The 22,588-nt window shown below is 40.4% G+C and overlaps 2 protein-coding genes across 2 annotated transcripts in view; one reads left to right on the forward strand and one right to left on the reverse strand.

The window, feature by feature from the left end:
- Positions 1 to 84: 84 nt before the first annotated feature.
- On the reverse strand, positions 85 to 19,961 carry MTERF3 (mitochondrial transcription termination factor 3). The gene is made up of 8 exons (XM_070748081.1): positions 19,686 to 19,961; positions 17,831 to 18,158; positions 16,767 to 16,919; positions 14,122 to 14,311; positions 8,356 to 8,503; positions 7,498 to 7,569; positions 3,780 to 3,941; positions 85 to 1,742 (listed from the first exon to the last, which is right to left on the reverse strand). The coding sequence occupies exons 2-8, from the start codon at positions 18,141 to 18,143 to the stop codon at positions 1,548 to 1,550; spliced, it is 1,233 nt and encodes a 410-aa protein (XP_070604182.1). The 5' UTR covers positions 18,144 to 18,158; positions 19,686 to 19,961; the 3' UTR covers positions 85 to 1,547.
- Positions 19,751 to 22,588, forward strand: part of PTDSS1 (phosphatidylserine synthase 1) — a 48,852-nt gene continuing 46,014 nt past the window's right edge. Inside the window, exon 1 of the mRNA XM_070748080.1 lies at positions 19,751 to 20,301. Coding sequence (XP_070604181.1) covers positions 20,123 to 20,301 — 179 coding nt within the window. The 5' untranslated portion in view covers positions 19,751 to 20,122. The remainder of the gene's footprint in view (positions 20,302 to 22,588) is intronic.

Consider the following 22,588-nt stretch of genomic DNA (forward strand, 5'->3'; position numbering starts at 1 on the left):
CAAAATTATGCAATTGTAGAATGCAGTTATGCAAAAACATTATCATGGGGTGAATATAGCCTCTAAAATGGATGAAAAACAGACTCTTGGTTTGAAGTTATTTATAGTTATTACGGTTACACAGTATATTTAATAGGAAAATTTTAATTTGTCTCGAAGATAACCTGTACGTGGCATAACAACTCCTTCCTCCATCTCTTCCCAGTTTAAATCTTGTATCAGTCTAATAACTCTGCTGTATCTAGCATTAGCAATAGCATTTAGACTTGTATACTGCTTCAGTGCTTTACAGCTGGCTCTAAGCAGTTTACAGATGGTAAGCATATTGCCCCCAACAATCTGGATCCTCATTTTACCGACCTTGGAAGAATGGAAGGCTGACTCAACTTTGTGCCTACTGAAATTTGATCTGCCAAACTACTGACAGCTGGTGATTAGCAGAAGTAGCTTGCAGTACTGCACTCTAACCATTGCACCACCGAGGCTCTTGATGAAGTGTCTGATAAAGTGAGCTGTATCTCACATTTATGTTCGTCTAAAATGATGCTACTAGAATTCTCTGTTGTATATAATATTGATTTATTCACCGTGGAATAAATCTAAAACCAGATACTGTTAGGTAAACATTACATTTTAAGGCATTGGTGGAAAACACTAGTGGCTTCACTCATGACACTATCATCCTTTTATTTGGTTTATGATGTTTGGTTTTCTTCTTTAACATTTATCAGCACACTTGGATATAAGTTGCATCTTATTTCTAAATTTGTTTGCTTATTGAGCAGACATTTTGCTTATTGACAAAGTTTTGCCAAAATGTGCAGTAAGAAAGTTGTGGTTGGCTCTGGCTCCTGCCCCATGGACTGTGGGGGTGGATGTGGATGAATCTTCGCAGTGTCAGAGGCCAGTGTTACTGCCGTCTGCTGCTGACAGCGACACAGGGAGTGAATGTGAACTGGGATCCTCAGAGGAGGGCCTGGCAGACAGCCAATTAGGAAGCACTTCATCCTCCTCCTTATCGTCTTCACTGGACTCAGATGAAGAAGCATTCATTGACGTACGCTGGCGCAGGGCAATGAATAGAAAGGAGCAGCTACATAGGTATTACAAGAGATAAGAGAGTTCACCTGTGGTTGGGTGTGGTTCAACTAATTAGGGATGCTGTTAAATGGGCAGCGTGCCAGCCTCTCAGTATGGAAGATTAACTATTCAGAGAAAGAGGAAGTGGCTTTAGTCTCAAGGACTCTCTTTGCATCGATCCCAGGACTTTGTGTGAGTTGCCAACGGTTGAAGAAGGGTAGCTGTGATGTTTTCACAGCTGCTTGCTAATTGGTTTGTGTTTATTACTTTTCACTGCCTTCAAGTCTGTCGTTTTGAAAGTGTGCCCTTTGACTGCAAAAAGGGTGTTTTGCTTTCCTTTTATTTTTGATAAAAACTTTGTTCTTGACTTTTCAAGTGTGTGTTTGAATTCATGCCTTTGTACCTAATTTGGGGGTCGTGCCGTTGAGCCCGGCAGAACAATTACCAGACGTGTTTATATTTCTTCTTTACAGCGTTTTCAAAAAATTTTCAAAGTCTGTTACGTCTGCTTTAGCAACTTCAGCACAAAACATATTATCTGGCAAGGCAATCAGTTTTTCCAAAGAGATGTAGCTTGGTTGCTCTGGATCATATTGGGCCCTTCCCAGGAACTTAAGAAATAGATGTCTTTCTTTGATTCGTAATAACTTTGTATTAAAAATCTAAAATAGAAAAAAAATGAAATGTATCTTATTTGGAAAAAAGTCATACTGAAATCAGTGGCATACAGTTCTGAGCAAACATGGTATTGAGCAACAGGTCATTAAAACTACTGATGTGTGCAAGTAATTTTCCTAAATATGGATAATTTCACTTATGTTTTAAAATAAATTGATCAATATCTTTACATCTTGGGAATTGGATGAGCCTGTTTTTTTGGTAGTGGTTATGTTAACTGAATGTTTTTGGCTGATATGCTATTTTATAATTATTTCCCTTTGGGGGTTGAACAACTGTTTCACAGGGATTGCCTAAGACTATGGGAAAATACAAATTTCCCATGATGTTAGGAACTAAAGCTTCTAGTCTGGTGCCTTGAAACATATTTTTACAAATCCGACCAATCAGGCGTTTAAAGTGGGAGTGTCCCTCTGACCTTCCTGCCAATCAGATTAAAGCTCTGTTGCGAGAATTGGTGCTAGACTTGTGGTTGGGGGTGACCACAACATGAGGAACTGTATTAAGGGGTCGTGGCATCAGAAAGGTCAAGAATCACTGGTCTACAATCTTCATGAGTTCCCCTTAAGCTACTTTTCCCATTTTGTGCTCCAATGTGTCAGGCCTGGAAACCATCTTGGGAGTTGGATCTTCAGGTTCCCCGCATTTAGTGCTAAGGGAACCTGGGAGGGGGGATTTTGTGAGTGGGGATATAATAATAATAATAATAATAATAATAATAATAATAATAATAATAATAATAATAATTTATTAGAGTTGTATGCCGCCCCTCTCCGAAGACTCGGGGCGGCTCACAACAATAATAAAAACAATATTATAGTAGAACAAATCTAATATTAAAAAACATATAAAACCCTATCATTATTTAAAAAACCAAACAACACATTCATACCAAACATAAAACAAAGTATAAAAGAGCCTGGGGGAAAGGTGTCTCAACCCCCCCATGCCTGGCGGTGTAAGTGAGTCTTGAGTAGTTTACGAAAGAGAGGGTGGGGGCAGTTCTAATCTCCGGGGGGAGTTGATTCCAGAGGGCCGGGGCCACCACAGAGAAGCCTCTTCCCCTGGGGCCCGCTAAACAACATTGTTTAGTCGACGGGACCCGGAGAAGGCCAACTCTGTGGGACCTTATCGGTCGCTGGGATTCGTGCGGTAGCAGGCGGTTCCGGAGGTACTCTGGTCCAATGCCACGTAGGGCTTTAAAGGTCATAACCAACACTTTGAATTGTGACCGGAAACTGATCGGCAGCCAATGCAAGCCACGGAGTGTTGTGGAAACGTGGGCGAATCTTGGAAGCCCCATGATGGCTCTCGTGGCTGCGTTCTGCACGATCTGAAGTTTCTGAACACTTTTCAAAGGTAGCCCCATGTAGAGAGCGTTGCAGTAATCGAACCTCGAGGTGATGAGGGCATGAGTGACTGTGAGCAATGACTCCCTGTCCAAATAGGGCCGCAACTGGTGCACCAGGCGAACCTGGGCAAACGCCCTCCTTGCCACAGCTGAAAGATGATGTTCCAATGTCAGCTGTGGATCGAGGAGGACGCCCAAGTTGCGAACCCTCTCTGAGGGGGTCAGTAGTTCCCCCCTCCAGGGTAATGGATGGACAGATGGAATTGTCCTTGGGAAGCAAGACCCACAACCACTCGGTCTTGTCTGGGTTGAGTTTGAGTTTGTTAAAATAGCAAATATAAATATTTTGACTAATATATAGTCAAAATAACATTCTTTTCTCCGAGAGTCAGTGTCACTCTGCCCTGCACCTGGAGGTATGTGCCTGGGGGGCATCTCTAGTTGGGATGGTGCATTGATTGGACAATGTGAGGGACATGTGAGTGCTAGAGCAGGGACTTGAACTTTATTTTGGGTGTGGAAAACTGGAAGCTTTCAGATTTGGGTTTTCCCAGATGTGCCAATATGACTGTCTATAATAAAATGGAACTTAGAGGAAATCTATGTCGTGGAGTTTTCTTTCGAATCCTGACACAATGACTAGTAATTACATACATTTCAAAATTCTTACCTGAGGAAAATGTACCATAAGTCTGTGGGGAATGCCCATTACATTATGCACATAATCAAAGATCTGTGTTAACTTCTTTTTGCCCATACTTAAGTTTTTAGGGACTGTGTGTGCAATATGGCGGATTTCATTCTTACTAAATCCAAGTTCTTCCTCATACACCTGAAAAAGAGAGTGATTGCTATGAATCCATTTTGAAATTTGAAAGAAGCCAGAAAAACAGATGAAATTGGAACAATATTTTCAGAAAAAAATATTATTTTCTTCCTCAAATTTTTAAAATATTACATGTTCAACACATTCTGTGGAGCGGCCAAAATAAAACAAGTTACAATATCTTTCCACAATCCTTGCGTGATTTGTATTCTCATGCTTTAAAACAGAGGTCCCCAACCGCCGGTCCGCGGACCGGCACCGGGCCGTTGGGGGTTTTTAGCCGGTCCGCGGCGCCAGGGCCCCCTCGGCCTTTCCGCACCACCAGCGGCGCTCCCCCCGCCAGCCAGCCAAGCCCCGCGCCCGCCAGAACCGGCTCCTCGCTCTCCCCCCCCGCCGCCCGCCACGTTTGCAGGAGGTGGGGAGGGTCGGGCGGCCCGCCAAGGCCAGGAGGGACGCCGCTGCCCCCCCCTTCCCTCTCTCCGCCCGCCGCTGCGCCTCCTTGATGCCAAGAGGAAATGCCGGCAAAGGCTTTTCTCAGCGGAGGTCTTCAATGTCGGGGGCGCACGGGCGGTTGCACGCGCTCCCTATCTCCCTGCTAGCCCACTCGGAGTATTCAAAATAAGAAAAACCTTTGCCGGCGAAGGCTTTTCTTATTTTGAATATTCCGAGTGGGCTAGCAGGGAGATAGGGAGCGCGTGCAACCGCCCGTGCGCCCCCGACATTGAATATCACCTTCGCCGGCCCCACCTCTCCTGCAAACCCCCTTGCTGAGAGCCCGGGGCGAAAGTGCTCTCGCAAAGGTGAGGCGGGCAGGGCGTGCGCGCGTCACCGCTGAGAAGAACGGAGAACGAGAGTGAGTGATAGCAACAGACAGCAAGATAGAGAGAAAGTGAGAAAGAGAGAGTGAGAGAAAGGGGGGGAGAAAGAGATAGCAAGAGAGAGAACAAGAGAGAAAGAGCGTGAGAAAGAAAACAAGAAAGAGTGAGAGAGAAAGCAAAAGAGACAGAAAGAAAACAAGAGAGAGAAAGTGAGAAGAAGAGAGAGAAAGAGGGGGGGAGAGAGAGAAAGAGAGGGAGAGGGAGAAAGAGAGAGGGAGAGGGGGGAGAGAGCAAGAGAGGGAGAGAGAGAAAGAGAGAGGGAAAGGGGGGAGAGATAGCAAGAGAGGGAGAGAGAGAAAGAGAGAGGGAAAGGGGAGAGAGGGGGGAGAGAAAGAGAGAGGGAGAGAGAGAGGAGATAAAGGAAGAGGAGAGAGAGAAAGGAAGAGAAAGAAAGAAAGAGGGATAGAAAGAGAGAGTGAGAGATGCTCAGTGAGCCTTTCTTTGAAGTTGCCTTTCTTTCTTTCTTTCTCTTTCTTTCTTTCTCTTTCTTTCTTTCTTGCTCTTTTTCTTTCTCTCTTTTACCTTCCCTTCCTCTATTTCTTCTTTTCTTTCTCCTTCCTACCTTCTTCCCTTACTCTCCCCTTTCATAAGTTTCCTTGCTTCCTTCCTCTGTTCCTGTCCCTTCCCCCCTTCTTTCTTTCTTTCCTTCCTTCCTTTCCTCCCTCCATTTCTTGCTTTCCTTTTCCTTCCTCCCTTCTTTCCTCCCTCATTCCCTTCTTTCACTCCTTCCTCTCTTACTCTCCCCTTTCACACCTTTCCTTTCTTCCTTTGCACCCTTCTTCTGTTCCTGTCCCTTTCCTCTTTCCTTCCTTCCTTCCCACCCTCCGTCCATTCATTCACCCATTCCTCTCTTGATCGCCCCTTTTACGGCGCCGCTGACAGCTAGCTCCCCCCCCCCCCCCACCGGGCCATGGAAAACTGGTCTAGCTTAAAGCCGGTCCCTGGTGCAAAAAAGGTTGGGGACCTCTGCTTTAAAATACTGAAACAAAAAAGAAAGTCTCACCTTTCAACAGACACACAATGTTAACTACTGTTATTGAGCATTCAAAAGTTTTTCTAACATTAATTGATTTCACTTGAATACTATATATATTGCTGGACATAACACAATGCCGTGTTTTAAAAAGTAAAAAAATTAGCCTATTCCATACAAACCTAACCCATAATGAGATTCACACATCACATTAAACATACAGACACTCCAATATTTTTGGCTTGTTAAGTAGCAACACACAAGTTAGTATACAAAGCACTACCTCACATTAGTTTTTCATCATATTTCTGTATTTATAAAGAACTTAAAGAAACTTACTACATAGAAACATAGAAGATTGACGGCAGAAAAAGACCTCATGGTCCATCTAGTCTGCCCTTATACTATTTCCTATATTTTATCTTACGATGGATATATGTTTATCCCAGGCATGTTTAAATTCAGTTACTGTGGACTTATTTATTTATTTATTAGATTTGTATGCCACCCCTCTTCGAAGACTCAACCACGTCTGCTGGAAGTTTGTTCCAAGTATCTACTATGCTTTCAGTAAAATATTTTCTCATGTTGCTTCTGATCTTTCCCCCAACTAACCTCAGATTGTGCCCCCTTGTTCTTGTGTTCACTTTCCTATTAAAAACACTTCTCTCCTGAACCTTATTTAACTCTTTAACATATTTAAATGTCTCGATCATGTCCCCTCTTTCCCTTCTTCCCTTCAGATTGAGTTCATGAAGTCTTTCCTGATAAGATTTATGCTGAAGACCTTCCACCATTTTTGTAGCCCGTCTTTGGACCCGTTCAATTTTATCAATATCTTTTTGTAGGTGAGGGCTCCAGAACTGAACACAGTACACCAAATGTGGTCTCACCAGCGCTCTATACAGTGGGATAACAATCTCCCTCTTCCTGCTTGTTATACCTCTAGCTATGCAGCCAAGTATTCTACTTGTTTTCCCTACCACCGGACCATAATGTTCACCCATTTTGAGACTGTCAGAAATCACTACCCCTAAATCCTTCTCTTCTGAAGTTTTTGCTAACACAGAACAGCCAATACAATACTCAGATTGAGGATTTCTTTTCCCTGAGTGCATTATTTTACATTTGGAAACATTCCAGTTTCAAAGTCACAGGGCTTGTGCAAAACACTTTATATGTACTAGGGTACTATTCCTGTTACAGTAGTCCCTCGCTATACCGCACTTCACCTAATGCGGCTTCACTTCATCGCGGGTTTTCAAGAAATATTAATGAGAAAAATCATTCGCGGATCTTCGCTGGTTCGCGGGTTTCTGAGGAAGTCGATCGGCAGATTTAAACAGCCTGCCGAACTTGATCGGCAGGTTTTTCAAAAAAATTGTAAATACTGTATTTAAATACTGTATCTAAAATAAATACTGGGTGGGAAGGGTTTATAAACACTTAAAACAATGAAAACTTACCAAACAATTACAATATAAATACTTAAATAAGTACTATCAGTCGATAAATTCCCCATCGCGGATTTCACCTATTGCGGCCGGGTCTGGAACGTAACACCAGCGCTAGGTGAGGGACTACTGTATATGTTAAGTTTAAAGTAGAATTGGAACCTGTGAAATTGGTCCAGCTGCTATCTTGCATGACTCTTAACAACCTTTATGAATTAAAATAAAGATTTTACAATAATTGCTAAAAGGAGACTTACTGCAAGATTTTCTTCAATTGGTTCAAGTTCACCAGTCAGCAATCTTGGAAGACGGGTTATCAGATTTCTAGTCTACATTCAAAAACATATCAATATGTATTAAATAATATACATTTAGGTTAAAACAAACATTTGTATTTCTTTGGCAGAGTCTATTTATACTGATATATAGGCAATATTATTCTAGTTGAAAAAATAGGGACATATATAATATGGTAAAATTGCATTGGAAGACAATTTATTTTAATATATTGGCAGTTTCCATACATAAGTAATTTTAAAAGCAAGCAATGATATTTTTGCTCATGCATCTGCTTGGAAAGGCATCTGTATTCATGGGAAGCTATTGTGCCTCAGGTATGGAATTACAGACACAGATTTTCTTATTTGGATGTTATGGTTATGTAAGAAAAAAATACAGTATACAATCTACAGTGTGAATAATATAGGAATGTATTTTATAACATAGATAAGATCTCAACAGAATTTTAGGTTCAACAATTTATACACATATGTTGAACATCATGACTCAATTACTTCAATTTCCATGGCAATGGATTTTTTTGGGCTAACCTATGACAATACTATATACATTTTTTTTCAGAAAAATGGGTCTAATGGCTATTCTCTGTCATCTAGATAAATGTACATAGAAAATTTTTAAATTTCTTACTATCTGTTTATGATTTTTGATTATTTTTTTCAACTACATATTCACATATTGCGGGCAAATATATACTGTAATAAAAATAGAAATTTTCACCATCTCTCCAGTTGTTGCTAAATTCAAAACAAATGGAATGCTACATAGTTCTCATTTCAATCTAAAGTGGTCTTTAAAAGAAAAGGAAAAGGTACCTTTCTTGGATTTAGTCCAAGTACATTTTGGAAGAAACCCAATCTATCATCCAGATTTTCCACAGAAAAGAGGAGTAAAGATGGAGCCCTTAAGACCATTTGTGTAACTGCTTCTTTGGGAAATTGTTTTGATATTAGATACTCAACCCTGGAAAATAGGGACATACATTCATTTATAATGAAAGAAAGCAAAGCAACCATTTATCCAAATGACCACATTCCTTGGCATTATCTATCAAAGCAGATATTTCAATAATAGTAACAAGCAAAGCAGCTAAAATGAAGTGTTGAAAAGTTTTGACTAAAGCAAAATACCATAATTTATTTATTTATTTTATTTATTTATTGGATTTGTAAGCCGCCCCTCTCCGCAGACTCGGGGCGGCTAACAACAATGGTAAAACAAACCTATAATTTCCAATTAATGAGAATAAAACCACAACGTAAAAACGTTAAAGAATTAGTTAACTATTTCCAGCTGCATTTTAAATAAAAATTCTGTCAATACTTGCCAGGTTTTGCAATGTGATCTTAATATTTCATATGACACACTAAAATAAACATGCAAAAATATTTTTTTGCAACTGAATGCAAATACATTTTGATTCTAAGGAAAAGCTCTTAATGAACTTAAATGGCATGTTTAAATAAATCAAGAAACATCAAACAGTGGCTCTAAAGATTTACATTCTTTCTCTGTCGAAAAGACATAACCATAGAAAAAGTGCTGGAAATTCATGTTGGACATTCATTGTTCTTCCAGCCTATTTCTTAGAATAGAAGCCTTAATACTATTCAGTTCATGAAAACCTGTTTGCTGGGGAGGCAGGCTTTCTGGACAGAAGGGCAATTGTGAATCTCAGAAAGCATTGAGGGCAAACTGGCCAAACAGACTTGGATAAACACTTCCACTATAATGTTGTAGTTTACAAAGGCACAGTAAAAAAGAATTAACTTGAAAAGGAACCCAAAATTAACATGCTCTTGGCATTGCCAACTGACCCATAAAGAACCAACTGTAATGTTCTCATTGTTTTATTTTAGTTAACCTCCCCCAAATGTAGGTAGCGTATTCTCCAAATATTACACAGAAACAATGTACAGTGGTACCTCGAGATACGAGTTTAATTCGTTCTGGACCTGGGCTCTTAAGTCGAGCAGCTCTTATCTCGAACGACTTTTCCCCATAGGAATTAATGTAAATAATTTTAATTGGTTCCAGCCCTCAAAAAACTCACAAAGTTAGTCTAAATTATGCAGAAAGACATGTTTTTAATGAAGAAATGTACATGTACATATAAATGAATAATGAAGTTTCTTTCACTTAACTTGTAAACTTTCTTAAACTTTTAAATTTACATATGTTCAACTTCTCTGCCACCCAATCCTGTAGGACAGAAGTCCCCAACCCTTTTTGCACCAGGGACCGGCTTTAAGCGATCAAGAGAGGAATGGGTGAATGAATGGACGGAGGGTGGGAAGGAAGGAAGGAAAGAGGGAAGGGACAGGAACAGAGGAAGGAAGCAAGGAAACTTATGAAAGGGGAGAGTAAGAGAGGAATGAGTGAAGGGAGGGAGGGAGGGAAGAAGGTGGGAAGGAGAAAGAAAAGAAGAAATAGAGGAAGGGAAGGTAAAAGAGAGAAAGAAAAAGAGCAAGAAAGAAAGCAAAAAAGAAAGAAAGAAAGAAAGAAAGAAAGGGGGAAGGGACAGGAACAGAGGAAGGAAGGAAGGAAACTTATGAAAGGGGAGAGTAAGAGAGGAATGAGTGAAGGGAGGGTGGGAGGGAAGAAGGTGGGAAGGAGAAAGAAAAGAAGAAATAGAGGAAGGGAAGGTAAAAGAGAGAAAGAAAAAGAGCAAGAAAGAAAGCTGCAAGCACCCCCCCGAGCCCCCCAGGCCGGCTGCAACCTTTTAAAACACGCGCGCCGCTTCGCAGCTGTCTCCTGAAGCCGAACGCGGAAGTTAGCGTTTGGCTTCAGGAGACAGCTCCTTGGCGCTTGTATCTCGAATTTGGGCTTGTAAGTAGAACAAAAATATCTCTTCCCTCCCAGCTCTTATCTCGAGTTGCTCTTAAGTAGAGCAGCTCTTATGTCGGGGTTCCACTGTACAGGCTTTTCATGCTCATCAAAATTTGAAGATTGGGAGAAGGATAATTATATAAGGGAATTGGTTTTTTAAAATATATATATTATTTTTTCCCCATTCTCCTGGTTTTTTTAAAACCAATGTTATGTTGAAACAGTCTTATAATTACTTAACTTTTATCCCATTTCTGAATCTACCATTTCACCAGAAACTGCTTTAATAGCATTCACAATCTGGTTCCATTTAGATATAACCGAAACCATGTTTTTAGCAATTGCAGTTTAACCTTTCTTCTCTTTTGTGTGCTACAAGGTGTGTGTGTGTGTGTGTGTTTCCTTTGATTTTAACATTCCCTTGTGATGCTGAGAAATCTGAAAAATTAGTTTTTTAATTATGCATTCTTTGCACACTAGCAAATGACTTAGGGTTTAAAGTCATAATTCAGCAGCAACTGAGGTGACTGTTAATTTTTGGGTGCCTTTTAAAAACACTGCTATATAAAGTCTCTGGGGACTTAAGAGATACTGGTCTTGCACTTGAATCGATTAAAAATCCAGGTCATTTTTACATCTTTCATTAATAAAATTAATCAAGGTTTAAAGATTGTAGTGTTTCAATTTCTCTGCCACCAACAGCCAACCAGCACTGTAGGCCTATTAAGAATTTTCCATCTTCAATGGGCTGCTATGGCACTCCAGAGTCCATGTTTTTAAAAATAATTTTAATATCTGTTAGAAGTAATCATTTCCCTTGAGCAGGTTTATTTTATTTTATTTATTTATTTATTTTATTTATTAGATTTGTATGCTGCCCCTCTCCGAAGACTCGGGGCGGCTAACCACAGTATAAAAAGAATGTAAACAAATCTAATATTAAAAATAATCTTAAAAACCCCAATTTAAAGAACCACTCATACATACAAGCATACCATGTATAAATTCTATAAGCCTAGGGGGAAGTGAAATTTCAATTCCCCCATGCCTGACGACAGAGGTGGGTTTTAAGGAGCTCGCGAAAGGCAAGGAGGGTGGGGGCAACTCTGATATCTGGGGCGAGCTGGTTCCAGAGGGCCGGGGCCGTCACAGAGAAGGCTCTTCTCCTGGGTCCCGCCAAACGACATTGCTTAGTTGACGGGACCCGGAGAAGGCCAACTCTGTGGGACTTAACCGGTCGCTGGGATTCATGCGGCAGAAGGCGGTCCCGGAGATATTCTGGTCCGATGCCATGAAGGGCTACCACAAAAAGACTGCATGAGGTTTACAGAATTCCTTTTTGATCATAAATATAACTTTTAGCAATACTTAAATTTTAATTTTCTTAGATATTTTCAACTTCAAGGGTGTTATTGTATACAAAACCTCTTTTCATCCCATTTTAATTATATTATTCTTAAGGAGTAACTACTGAAATATTTCTTCTGTTGATTAAAGGTTAGATTTTCCCTTCAACCAGAATATGTGAATAATAATAAGCCTTTAAGAAAATGGTAAATAAAACGAATTGAATATCTAATTAACCTTCTATTTTTTTCATTTCAATCTATTGACAAGGAATTTTAATTTTGCTCTATAATGAAAAACATATGTCTGTGTTCAGTCAAATCTCAATAATCGAATTCTGTCTCTACAATTCAGAATGCATCACCAATTTTACTGAAAATGAACAAAAATCTCTTTTTTCCAACTTCAGGAAAACCTCCATGAAAATTCAATGCATGCATTTTATTGGACTCTATTTGGGAAGAAATCGTGTAATAATGAACAGAACTTGGCATTCTTTCTAAACAGCAGCTGCTATACTTGTTTATGTCAATCAGCTGAAATTACAAATAGCCCTTATTTGAGCAACCACAATTGAGACTGGTGACTTGGTTGTTAAATGAATTGGTTGATAAGTGAAACCATGATTGCGTTTATGATCTTACATCAGCTTTCCTTTGGTTTACAGACACATGAATGTTGTAAATGCGAGGATTGATCACAAAATTACCTTTTTGTCACCACTACAGCTGTGAATGATTGTTAAATGAACCAGTTGCTAAATGAGGACTATTGGTATGTTCAGTTTGTGCCTGGAAAAACTTTGGCCACAAAATCCATTTAGAAAATAGCAAGCCTAGTAACCTACTGACCCAAAAGACTATAAGTGGTACCTCTACTTAAGAACACCTCTACTTAAGAACGTTTCTAGATAAGAACCGGGTGTTCAAGATTTTTTTTGCCTCTTCTCAAGAACCACTTTCTACTTAAGAACCCGAGCCCAGAAAAATTTCCCAGGAAATTTGAGAGCAGCACGAAGGCCCGCCCAGTTTCTTGCCATTCCCCCTGGGTTTCTCTCTCTGGCGCAGTGTATGGGAGGCAGCCTTGCGCCGGGTATATGAAAGGCGCGTGCTCCTCCTCGCTGCCTCAGAATCCCTCTTTTTCCTTTTTAAGCCTTAAAGTTTTGGATTATTTTATTCCCCTCACCTCACCTCCTTCTTTCAGCAGCAACTGTCCTCCTCTTCTTCCTCCTCCTCCTCCCACCCAAATTCCAAGCTTTTATTTCTTTCCTAATGGGTTTGCATGCATTATTTGCTTTTACATTGATTCCTATGGGAATCATCTTTCGGCTGTGGCGAGGGGGGTGTTTGCCCAGGTTCGCCTGGTGCACCAGTTGTGGCCCTATTTGGACCAGGAGTCACTGCTCACAGTCACTCATGCCCTCATCACCTCGAGGCTCGACTACTGTAATGCTCTCTACATGGGGCTACCTTTGAAAAGTGTTCAGAAACTTCAGGTCGTGCAGAACGCAGCTGCAAGAGCAGTCATGGGCTTTCCCAAATATGCCCATGTTACACCAACACTACGCAGTCTGCATTGGTTGCTGATCAGTTTCCGGTCACAATTCTATAAAGCCCTTCATGGCACCGGACCAGATTATCTCAGGGACCGCCTTCTGCTGCACGAATCCCAGCGACCAGTTAGGTCCCACAGAGTGGGTCTTCTCGGGGTCCCGTCAACTAAACAATGTCGCTTGGTGGGACCCAGGGGAAGAGCCTTCTCTGTGGCGGCCCCGGTCCTCTGGAACCAACTCCCTCCAGAGATTAGAATTGCCCCCACCCTCCTTGCCTTTCGTAAGCTTCTTAAAACCCACCTCTGCCACCAGGCATGGGGGAACTGAGATACCCTTTCCCCCTAGGCCTTTACAATTTTATGCATGGTATGTCTGTATGTATGTTTGGTTTTATAATAAGGGTTTTTAACTGTTTTAATATTGGATTGTTATATGCTGTTTTTATTACTGTTGTTAGCCGCCCCGAGTCTACGCAGAGGGGCGGCATACAAATCCAATAAATAAATAAATAAATAAAAGTTGCTTCTTCTTAAAACATTTCTACTTAAGAACCTGGCCACAGAATGAATTAAGTTCTTAAGTAGAGGTACCTATGTACGTGTACAATGATATGGATCATCTACTATCCAATACGGATTTAAGAATTTTTGTATTTCTCCTTTTCTCATCAGCTTTTATTCTTCATACCAGCAGTGCTGTTTAGAACTTCTTAGCTCCTCTCACCATACCAAACCTACCATTCTAAAGTGGTGACACTGGAGCAAACAAAAAATCCAAGGACTTCCAACCCAATCCAGGTTTAAATATCTGAGGTTTAGTGGATGAGGGAGTTGGAATGTCCAGATGTCCTTACCTTGCTTTTAGATCTTCCAACTCTTCGTTGAAAATATAAGGATTTTTAGTGAGAAATGACCCAAATTGTGTATCCTTCAAACCAATATCATTAAGAAATAGAAGGATTTTTTTAATATCAGTTTCAAAATCGAGTTTTACAAGAATCTGGCCTGCATTTGGATATTTTTCCACTTCGGACAAGTTCACTCCTGCAAGAAATTCAAAACCAGATTAAATAGCCATTCAGTGAAAATAAATATTTGTCCTGCAGCACGGCCAAATTTTGTACATGCAAACACTAAGAGCTATGTGTTTTCCTTTAGATATAAATATGATTATACTCGGAACAACCCCACTGGAATCAGTCAACTTTAAGGTACACATTTACTATCTTAAATCACACTGACATCAACAGTTTTGTTTTAAGTCTGATTATGCCTGAATCCACCCTTTACGTTTAACAATTTTGAGTTCCACTGCAGAATCTTTCATTTATAGTCATTTTAATGTGAATAAACATAGATAGCAACTCTAAATCCTTAAGGATTGTGTTAGAAAGAGCTCAAGCTTCATAGATTCCTATCATTCTGGTAAAATCAACATATCAGCTTCATTCTCTAAAGGTCTCAGAACAATATTGATTATTGACACCAAATAATTTAATATGATACACCACACTCAAATTTGAATATGATATTGATTGTATACATCCTGAAGTAGATGTAGATAAATAATAGTTCTAAATCAGTTATTTTCCAAATTCTTCATGAATTTCTTACATTTAAGAACCCTTCGATCCCACGGAAATTCGCATTGCCCCCACCCTCCTTGCCTTCCGAAAGAGCTTAAAAACCTATCTTTGCCGCGAGGCTTGGGACTTTTAGATCTTCTCCCTGACCAATGAATGTTTTAAGTATGATTGTTGAATGATTGGCTTGATAGGTTTTCTTTTTAACTGAATGTAATGGTTGTTTTATTTAATGTACTATTAATTGGAGTCATATAGAAACATAGAAACATAGAAAGAAGACTGACGGCAGAAAAAGACGTCATGGTCCATCTAGTCTGCCCTTATACTATTTCCTGTGTTTTATCTTAGGATGGATATATGTTTATCCCAGGCATGTTTAAATTCAGTTACTGTGGATTTACCAACCACATGTGTTGGAAGTTTGTTCCAAGGATCTACTACTCTTTCAGTGAAATAATATTTCCTCACGTTGCTTTTGATCTTTCCCCCAACTAACTTCAGATTGTGTCCCCTTGTTCTTGTGTTCACTTTCCTATTAAAAAACACTTCCCTCCTGAACCTTATTTAACCCTTTAACATATTTAAATGTTTCGATCATGTCCCCCCTTTTCCTTCTGTCCTCCAGACTATACAGATTGAGTTCATGAAGTCTTTCCTGATACGTTTTATGCTTAAGACCTTCCACCATTCTTGTAGCCCGTCTTTGGACCCGTTCAATTTTGTCAATATCTTTTTGTAGGTGAGGTCTCCAGAACTGAACACAGTATTCCAAATGTGGTCTCACCAGCGCTCTATATAAGGGGATCACAATCTCCCTCTTCCTGCTTGTTATACCTCTAGCTATGCAGCCAAGCATCCTACTTGTTTTTCCTACTGCCCGACCACACTGCTCACCCATTTTGAGACTGTCAGAAATCACTACCCCTAAATCCTTCTCTTCTGAAGTTTTTGCTAACATAGAACTGCCAATGCAATACTCAGATTGAGGATTCCTTTCCCCCAAGTGCATTATTTTACATTTGGAAACATTAAACTGCAGTTTCCATTGCTTTGACCATTTATCTAGTAAAGCTAAATCATTTACCATATTACAGACCCCTCCAGGAATATCAACCCTATTGCACACTTTAGAGTCATCGCAAATAGGCAAACCTTCCCTACCAAACCTTCCCCTATGTCACTCACAAACATATTATTCGTTCTGGTTTTGTACATGCTGTTAGCCACCCCGAGTCCTCGGAGAGGGGCGGCATACAAATCCAAACAAACAAACAAACAAAGAAACAAATTGTGCAAAAGAAAGTGGTTGCTGCCCTCAATTATATTTCTGCAATAGAGTACACCTCCCATCAACCATTTTACGAGAGAAATATATTCTGCAAAGATGAATTTGTTGCGTATTCAAAAACACGACTGGTTATATGGTAAAAATGGTTGTGGCAAAGTTCCAGCAGGGTGGGTTTCAAAAATTTTAGTAATTGGTTCTCTGCCCAGTTGCTGGGTGGGCATGGCCATGATGGGCATGGCCTAGTCCGCCTCCTGCATCACGGGGTGGGGAGGGGCATTTTTGCCTTCCCCGGGCTCCGGAGGCCAGAAATGGGCCATTTCCGGAACTTCTGAGAGGCTTGTTTTTTGCTCTGGAGGCCAAAAACGGCCTGTACTGGGGTCCAGAGGTCCTCTGGAAGCTGGAAATGGGCCTGTTTCGGGCCTTTTGGAGCCACCAGGAAGCCTGTTTTTCACCCTCCTTGAGCCTCCACGCAGGCCCTGCACTTACCTGGCATCCAAAACAGGCTGCACGGACACTCCTGGGAGAGGCAGGGTGGGCAGGGCCACCCAGGAATGGGATTTGGGGGTCCACTGGACCCCTGGATCCCGCATATCACAAAGTGTCTAGCAAGTGGAGCTATACTTACCTAGAAGCACCAATTTGCGCAATGTTTCCGAATGGTCAACATAATCTTTAAGTGAGAAAGATTCTAACGGAGGTGGTGGTGCAGCTTTGATTTGAAGAGACTCATCTTCTGAAATTTTCTCAAAGGGAGATATAGGCAAGTCATCATCCAAATCTTAAATTCACGAAAGAGAAAAAAACCAACAGAAGTTAAGGAAGTGATAGAATACCAAACGTGTGGCTTTTATATGGTGAGCAGAGCTGAGCTATCTTAGGATACTGATAAATAACCTAATGAGAATTCTTTTATTACTTTGGATTAAATTGATTATTATTCCTTCAGTTTCATTACAGTTTTCAAAATAAAGGGGAAGGCAGATTTTGCCTTTTAAAAATGAGAAACCCCAAAACAATAACACGCACACACCACTTCACCTCAAAATTTTGTGGCTCTGCAGAAGAAACTTATAATTCATTTCTGAAAGTTATAAACCTAGAAAATATTCTACAAATTTGCTTTTACAATCAGGTAGTATCACAAGTTTCATGCTTGCATATTTGCTCCTACACACACAGACACACAAAGACACATGTTAGGTTCCCACACACTGTATTAAACTGTTAACCGCCTGGGATTATATAACACAATAAAATCAAACAAGTCATATTATACATTAGGGTAAAGTGTGAAGCCAATTGGAGATTTAGATTTAGGTTTGAAATGGAGTATAATTATATTAAAGCCATATTTATAGCTGTATAAGCAATATTATTGCTAATTTAGATAAAATAGTATACTGTGGCTTCCTCAAAGCTGAGATCAGGCACTGATTGTCTGGCTGATGGGACCTGGAGAAGGCCGACTCTGTGGGATCTGACCGGTCGCTGGGATGCATAAGGCAGAGGATGGTCCCATAAATAATCTGGTCCGGTGCCATATAGGGCTTTATAGGTCATAACCAACACTGAATTGTGTTCAGGGACTAATCGGCAGCCAGCGCAGTTGAAAAAATTGAAAAAGTTGAAAAGTTTTAGACCTAGTGCTGCAATACACCTTGTTCAACATCTTATAAATTTGTCACTTACCTTGAAGCAATTCTTCAGTATCTAAAGTAGGTACCACCTCAGGTTTTGGTTTGTCAATTAAAGAAAGTGAAGTCTGCTGGGTTTCAGTACTTGAGCTGCAGAACTGCCTGTGAGTCTCCAGATGCAAAGTTCTAAAGTTCTTTAACAGCATTTGGCAATAATATCCATAAGGACAAAGGTGCTGCAACTTAGATGGTTCAAGAAAACGTGTCCACATTTTTACTGATTGCTTTCTCAGCTTTGCATTCTTTATAATATTGGGTGTATTTAACAAAGAGCAACATCTGGATAACTGTCGAGTCCACAAAGGCATCTTACTGATTAAGATCTGTAAAAAAAAGACAAAGGGAACATTTACATTTATTTGTTAGAATAAGGATCTGTAATGTTGGTTTGCAGTGACAATGTAGATGACCAGGCTCAGCTTGAGGGAGAGGTCAAACACGTCATTAGTTCCGATCCCTTTATGCCCACAAGAGATCTAAGTTCAGCCCACTTTGAATTCCTTCCTAGTTCAGATTCTTGTATAGAGTAGTTCAGATTCTTGTACAGAGTAGTTCAGATTCTTGTATAGAGTAGTTCAGATTCTTGAATAGAGCATTACCATACAAGATGGTTGCAAAAGGTGACCACATGACACCCCCCCCCACACACACAACACTATGACCATCATAAAATGTGAGTCAGTTGTCAAGCATCTGAATTTTAATCACATGACCATGGGATGTTACAGCGGCTGTTAAGTGTAAAGAGGGGTCATAAGTCACTTTTTTCAGTGCCATTATAACTTTGAAGGGTCACTTTGGAGGTGGAGACCCTTTGAGGAGCTGTACGCAACTAAATTTCATTTTAATGTATGTTGAAAATATACATTCAAAGTAACAAAGTTATTCTAAGTCCAAGTTCTAGTCTAGATGGAAGGAAGGAAGGAAGGAGAGCAGGGAAGGAAAGTACAGTGTTTCCTCGATTTTCGCGGGTTCGAACTTCACGAAAAGTCTCTACCACGATTTTTCAAAAATATTAATTAAAAAATACTTCGTGGGTTTTTCCCCTATACCACGGTTTTTCCCATCTGATGACGTCATATGTCATCGCCAAACTTTTCTCTGCCTTTAATAAAAAAAAATTTAAATAAACTTTAATAAATAAACATAGTGAGTAATAATATGAATGGTTGCTAAGGGAATGGAAAATTGCAATTTAGGAGTTTAAAGTGTTAAGGGAAAGCTTGTGACACTGTTCATAGGCAAAAATAGTGTATTTACTTCCGCATCTCTACTTCGCGGAAATTCGACTTTCGCGGGCAGTCTCGGAACACATCCCCCGCGAAAAGCGAGGGAACACTGTAGATGGAAGAGTTGTAGAGAGTGAAAGGGGAATGAGAAAGAAAAAGAAGAATACAGACTGACAAATTTATTAATATGATAGAGGTGCAGATGAGGAAATATAAGACACAAGAACAGTTTTTCCTCAAACACCATCACTCTGCTAAACAAATAATTCCCTCAACACTGTCAAACTATTTACTAAGTCTGCACTACTATTACTAGTAGTTCTTTCTCATCTCCTATCATCTTATTACCCATCTCCTCCCATTTATGACTGTATGACTGTAACTTGTTGCTTGTATCCTTAAGATTTTTATTAATATTGTTTCCTGATTTCTTATTTGATCCATATGACAATCATTAAGTGTTGTACCAAATGATGTTTGACAAATGTATATTTTCTTTTATGTACACTGAGTGCATATGCACCAAAGACAAATCCCTTGTGTGTGTCCAATCACACTTGGCCAATAAAGAATTAAAATAAAAAAAATATTGGAGAAAATAAAAAGAAACAAACAACTCACCCGGCTGCACCCTGGGCCAGGGAACGCTGCAGCTCTCGTCCTCGGGAGAAAATCAGGTTTTTAAATTTTTTCTTCGAGTACCCGCTGGACCCGCAGCTCGGAATTGCGCCTGAAGGAGCCCGACAGCCGCGAAGCCCTCCCGGCCTTCCCGAGGGTCGCCTTCCCCGGCACTCCGCCTGACGCCACGAGCGGGAGGCGAGGCCCCGAGCAAGCTCTTCCTCGTGGGTGGAGGCGGCGGCGGCCGGCTCTACGTCTAAAGCGACGCGCCGCCCCTTCGCTCCTCTACCCGGCTGCGCCTCCCTCGCTGCCCGCTGGCGCGCCTCCTTCTGCTTCTCCCTTCCTCCCTTTGGCCGAGCCGCGAGGGTTGGGGAGCGGCGGGAGCGGGCCCGCTATCGCCGCCGAGGAAGAGGAGGAGGAGAAAGGCAGGCGCTGCCACCATGGCGTCGTATGTGGGGAGCCGCACTCTGAGCAAGGACGACGTGAACTACCGGCTGCACTTCCGCATGATCAACGAGCAGCAAGTGGAGGACATCACGCTGGAGTTCTTCTACCGGCCCCACACCATCACCCTGCTCAGCTTCACCATCCTCAGCCTCATGGCCTTCGCCTTCACCAGGTATCGGCGGGACCCCAGCGATCCCTTTCGGGGGGCAAGGGCGCGGCGGCAGCTTGGCTGTGGAGCGAGGACAAGCCCGCCGCAGAGAAAGCGAGAAAGCGAGACCACCTGCTTGGTCTGCTCGGCACAGGATGGGCGATCCTTAAACCTGCACAGCTATCTATCTATCTATCTATCTATCTATCTATCTATCTATCTATCTATCTATCTATCTATCTATCTATCTATCTATCTATCTATCTATCTATCTATCTATCTATCTATCTACTATCTATCTATCATCTATCTATCTATCTATCTATCTATCTATCTATCTATCTATCTATCATCTATCTATCTATCTATCTATCTATCATCTTTATCTATCTTCTATCTATCATCTACCTACCTACCTACCTACCGACCTATCTACCAGCCCAGTTTGGATGCTGGAGATGGACCGCATGTGTACAAGTGCTCTGCTGCACCAGTCCTGCTGCTATGTGGGGAGCATAATCCTGTTAAAATTACAGGGTTGCATCTTTCTAAATACTGTACAGTATATAATTTCCTAAGGTGCGATTCCACGTTAGGGAATCCCCCTGATAACTCTCTTAGGTGTCTGCAAAAATCAAAATTAGTTGCCATCTAAAGTTCAGGAAGGAAATGTTTTTAATAGGAAAGCGAACACAAGAACAAGGGGGCACAATCTGAGGTTAGTTGGGGAAAAGATCAGAAGCAACGTGAGAAAATATTATTTTTACTGAAAGAGTAGTAGATGCTTGGAGCAAACTTCCACCAGATGTGGTTGGTAAATCCACAGTAACTGAATTTAAACATGCCTGGGATAAACATAAATCCATCCTAAGATAAAAATACAGAAAATAGTATAAGGGCAGATTAGATGGACCATGAGGTGTTTTTCTGTCGTCAATCTTCTATTTCTCTATCTGCTGAAGAAATTTGCAAATAAAATAAAATAATGTCTTTTCATTTAAAAAAAATGTTGAAAAATACAGGTGTTTTTCCATGAAAGAATATTAATTCATATTTAATAAGTTGATATAGTTGCTTTTACATGATTCATTGAATAAACATAAATGTGTCAGTGTTATTCTGAATAAGGGTAAAATGTTGATCAAGAGAATCTATGCAAACATAAGCTCTTGGGGTAGGGTCCTCCATAATTTTCATAATTTTTAAAAGTAGGAAGGTGAGAGCAAAAAGTTGAAAGAAACACAAGGTGTTTCAGCCTTGCAGAAGTGATGTGCTTTAGATCTGGCTAATGCAACTTAGGAGACCCTGAATTATTGGTTTTGATTTTCATCAGAGAAGGGTGCAACAGTAGTAAAAAACAGAAGTGCTTTCTCTAAAAGCACCCTACTGAGTAAGTAGCATCTTTGTTAATGTTTATAGGCCTTATTTTCCTTAGCTGCAAGAACAACATGTCAAACAATATTTGGATATCCATGTACTTCAGAGTAGAGAGTCACAGACCTATGCTTTACTTTTTTTTGTGGGAAGTCAAGATGTGTATATTTATTTTTTGTGACTCATTCTACTGTCAAACAAAAGAATGAGAAGTTCTGTTCTCTCTAGTGGACAAGTAGGGTGGAGCTGCTATCGCGATGTTTTAGAAATGATAACAGCTAAAATCAATGGGGAAAGATAAAAGGGAGTTTGGAAGAGAAATGAAAGGGAGAACGAGTTAATGTGATCTCACATCGATGCCTAGTTGGTTAATATATATATCACGCTCAGATAATATTTTAAGATAACAAAAATAATGAAGGAGAGGCTACCTGGAATTTTTCTTCCTACTCTTTTCTTATCAGAAATTTCTGTTAACAATTAGCTTTTCCTGGGTTCATAAAGACATTTTTGTTCTAAAAGTCTTGACAACATCAGTCTCCAGATGTTATGGAATAGTTCTTCTGGGAAAATGAACCTGTTCCTATTTTGGTTGCAAGTAATGTTAAATTCTCATCTTCCAAAAGTTTTATCTGCTGCAGATGTAATTATTTGGTGCAATATCCTTCTTGTGATGACATACATTTATAGAGGTAACTGTCAACTATTGATCAATAACCTTAATTCATTTGGAGGGGGAAAGTATGAGGCAGCTAAAATAAAGATAACCTCACTATTGGTGGAAAAAAGGAACAAGTTGCTGATAGCATCCAGCAAATACTGTATATTGGTCTGTTTCCCTAGTAGATCTCTTCTAATTCAATGCATTTGCTGGATTTATTCTTATTCTTTGTTGTTTTAATTTTTCTGCCAACCTAGCAGTTTCAAAGCATGCAAA

Source organism: Erythrolamprus reginae, chromosome 3 (assembly GCF_031021105.1).
Source record: "Erythrolamprus reginae isolate rEryReg1 chromosome 3, rEryReg1.hap1, whole genome shotgun sequence".
Lineage (NCBI taxonomy): Eukaryota > Metazoa > Chordata > Lepidosauria > Squamata > Dipsadidae > Erythrolamprus > Erythrolamprus reginae.

What these genes read in the sequence shown, in the direction of transcription:
- MTERF3 (XM_070748081.1), bottom strand. Translation starts at nt 18,143, where the DNA reads ATGCCTTTGTGGACTCGACAGTTATCCAGATGTTGCTCTTTGTTAAAT. An exon ending in GCGCAAATTGGTGCTTCTAG is followed by an intron (nt 14,312 to 16,766) that starts GTAAGTATAGCT and finishes AATTTCTTGCAG; the next exon opens with GAGTGAACTTGTCCGAAGTG. An exon ending in CAATTGAAGAAAATCTTGCA is followed by an intron (nt 3,942 to 7,497) that starts GTAAGTCTCCTT and finishes TCTCTTTTTCAG; the next exon opens with GTGTATGAGGAAGAACTTGG.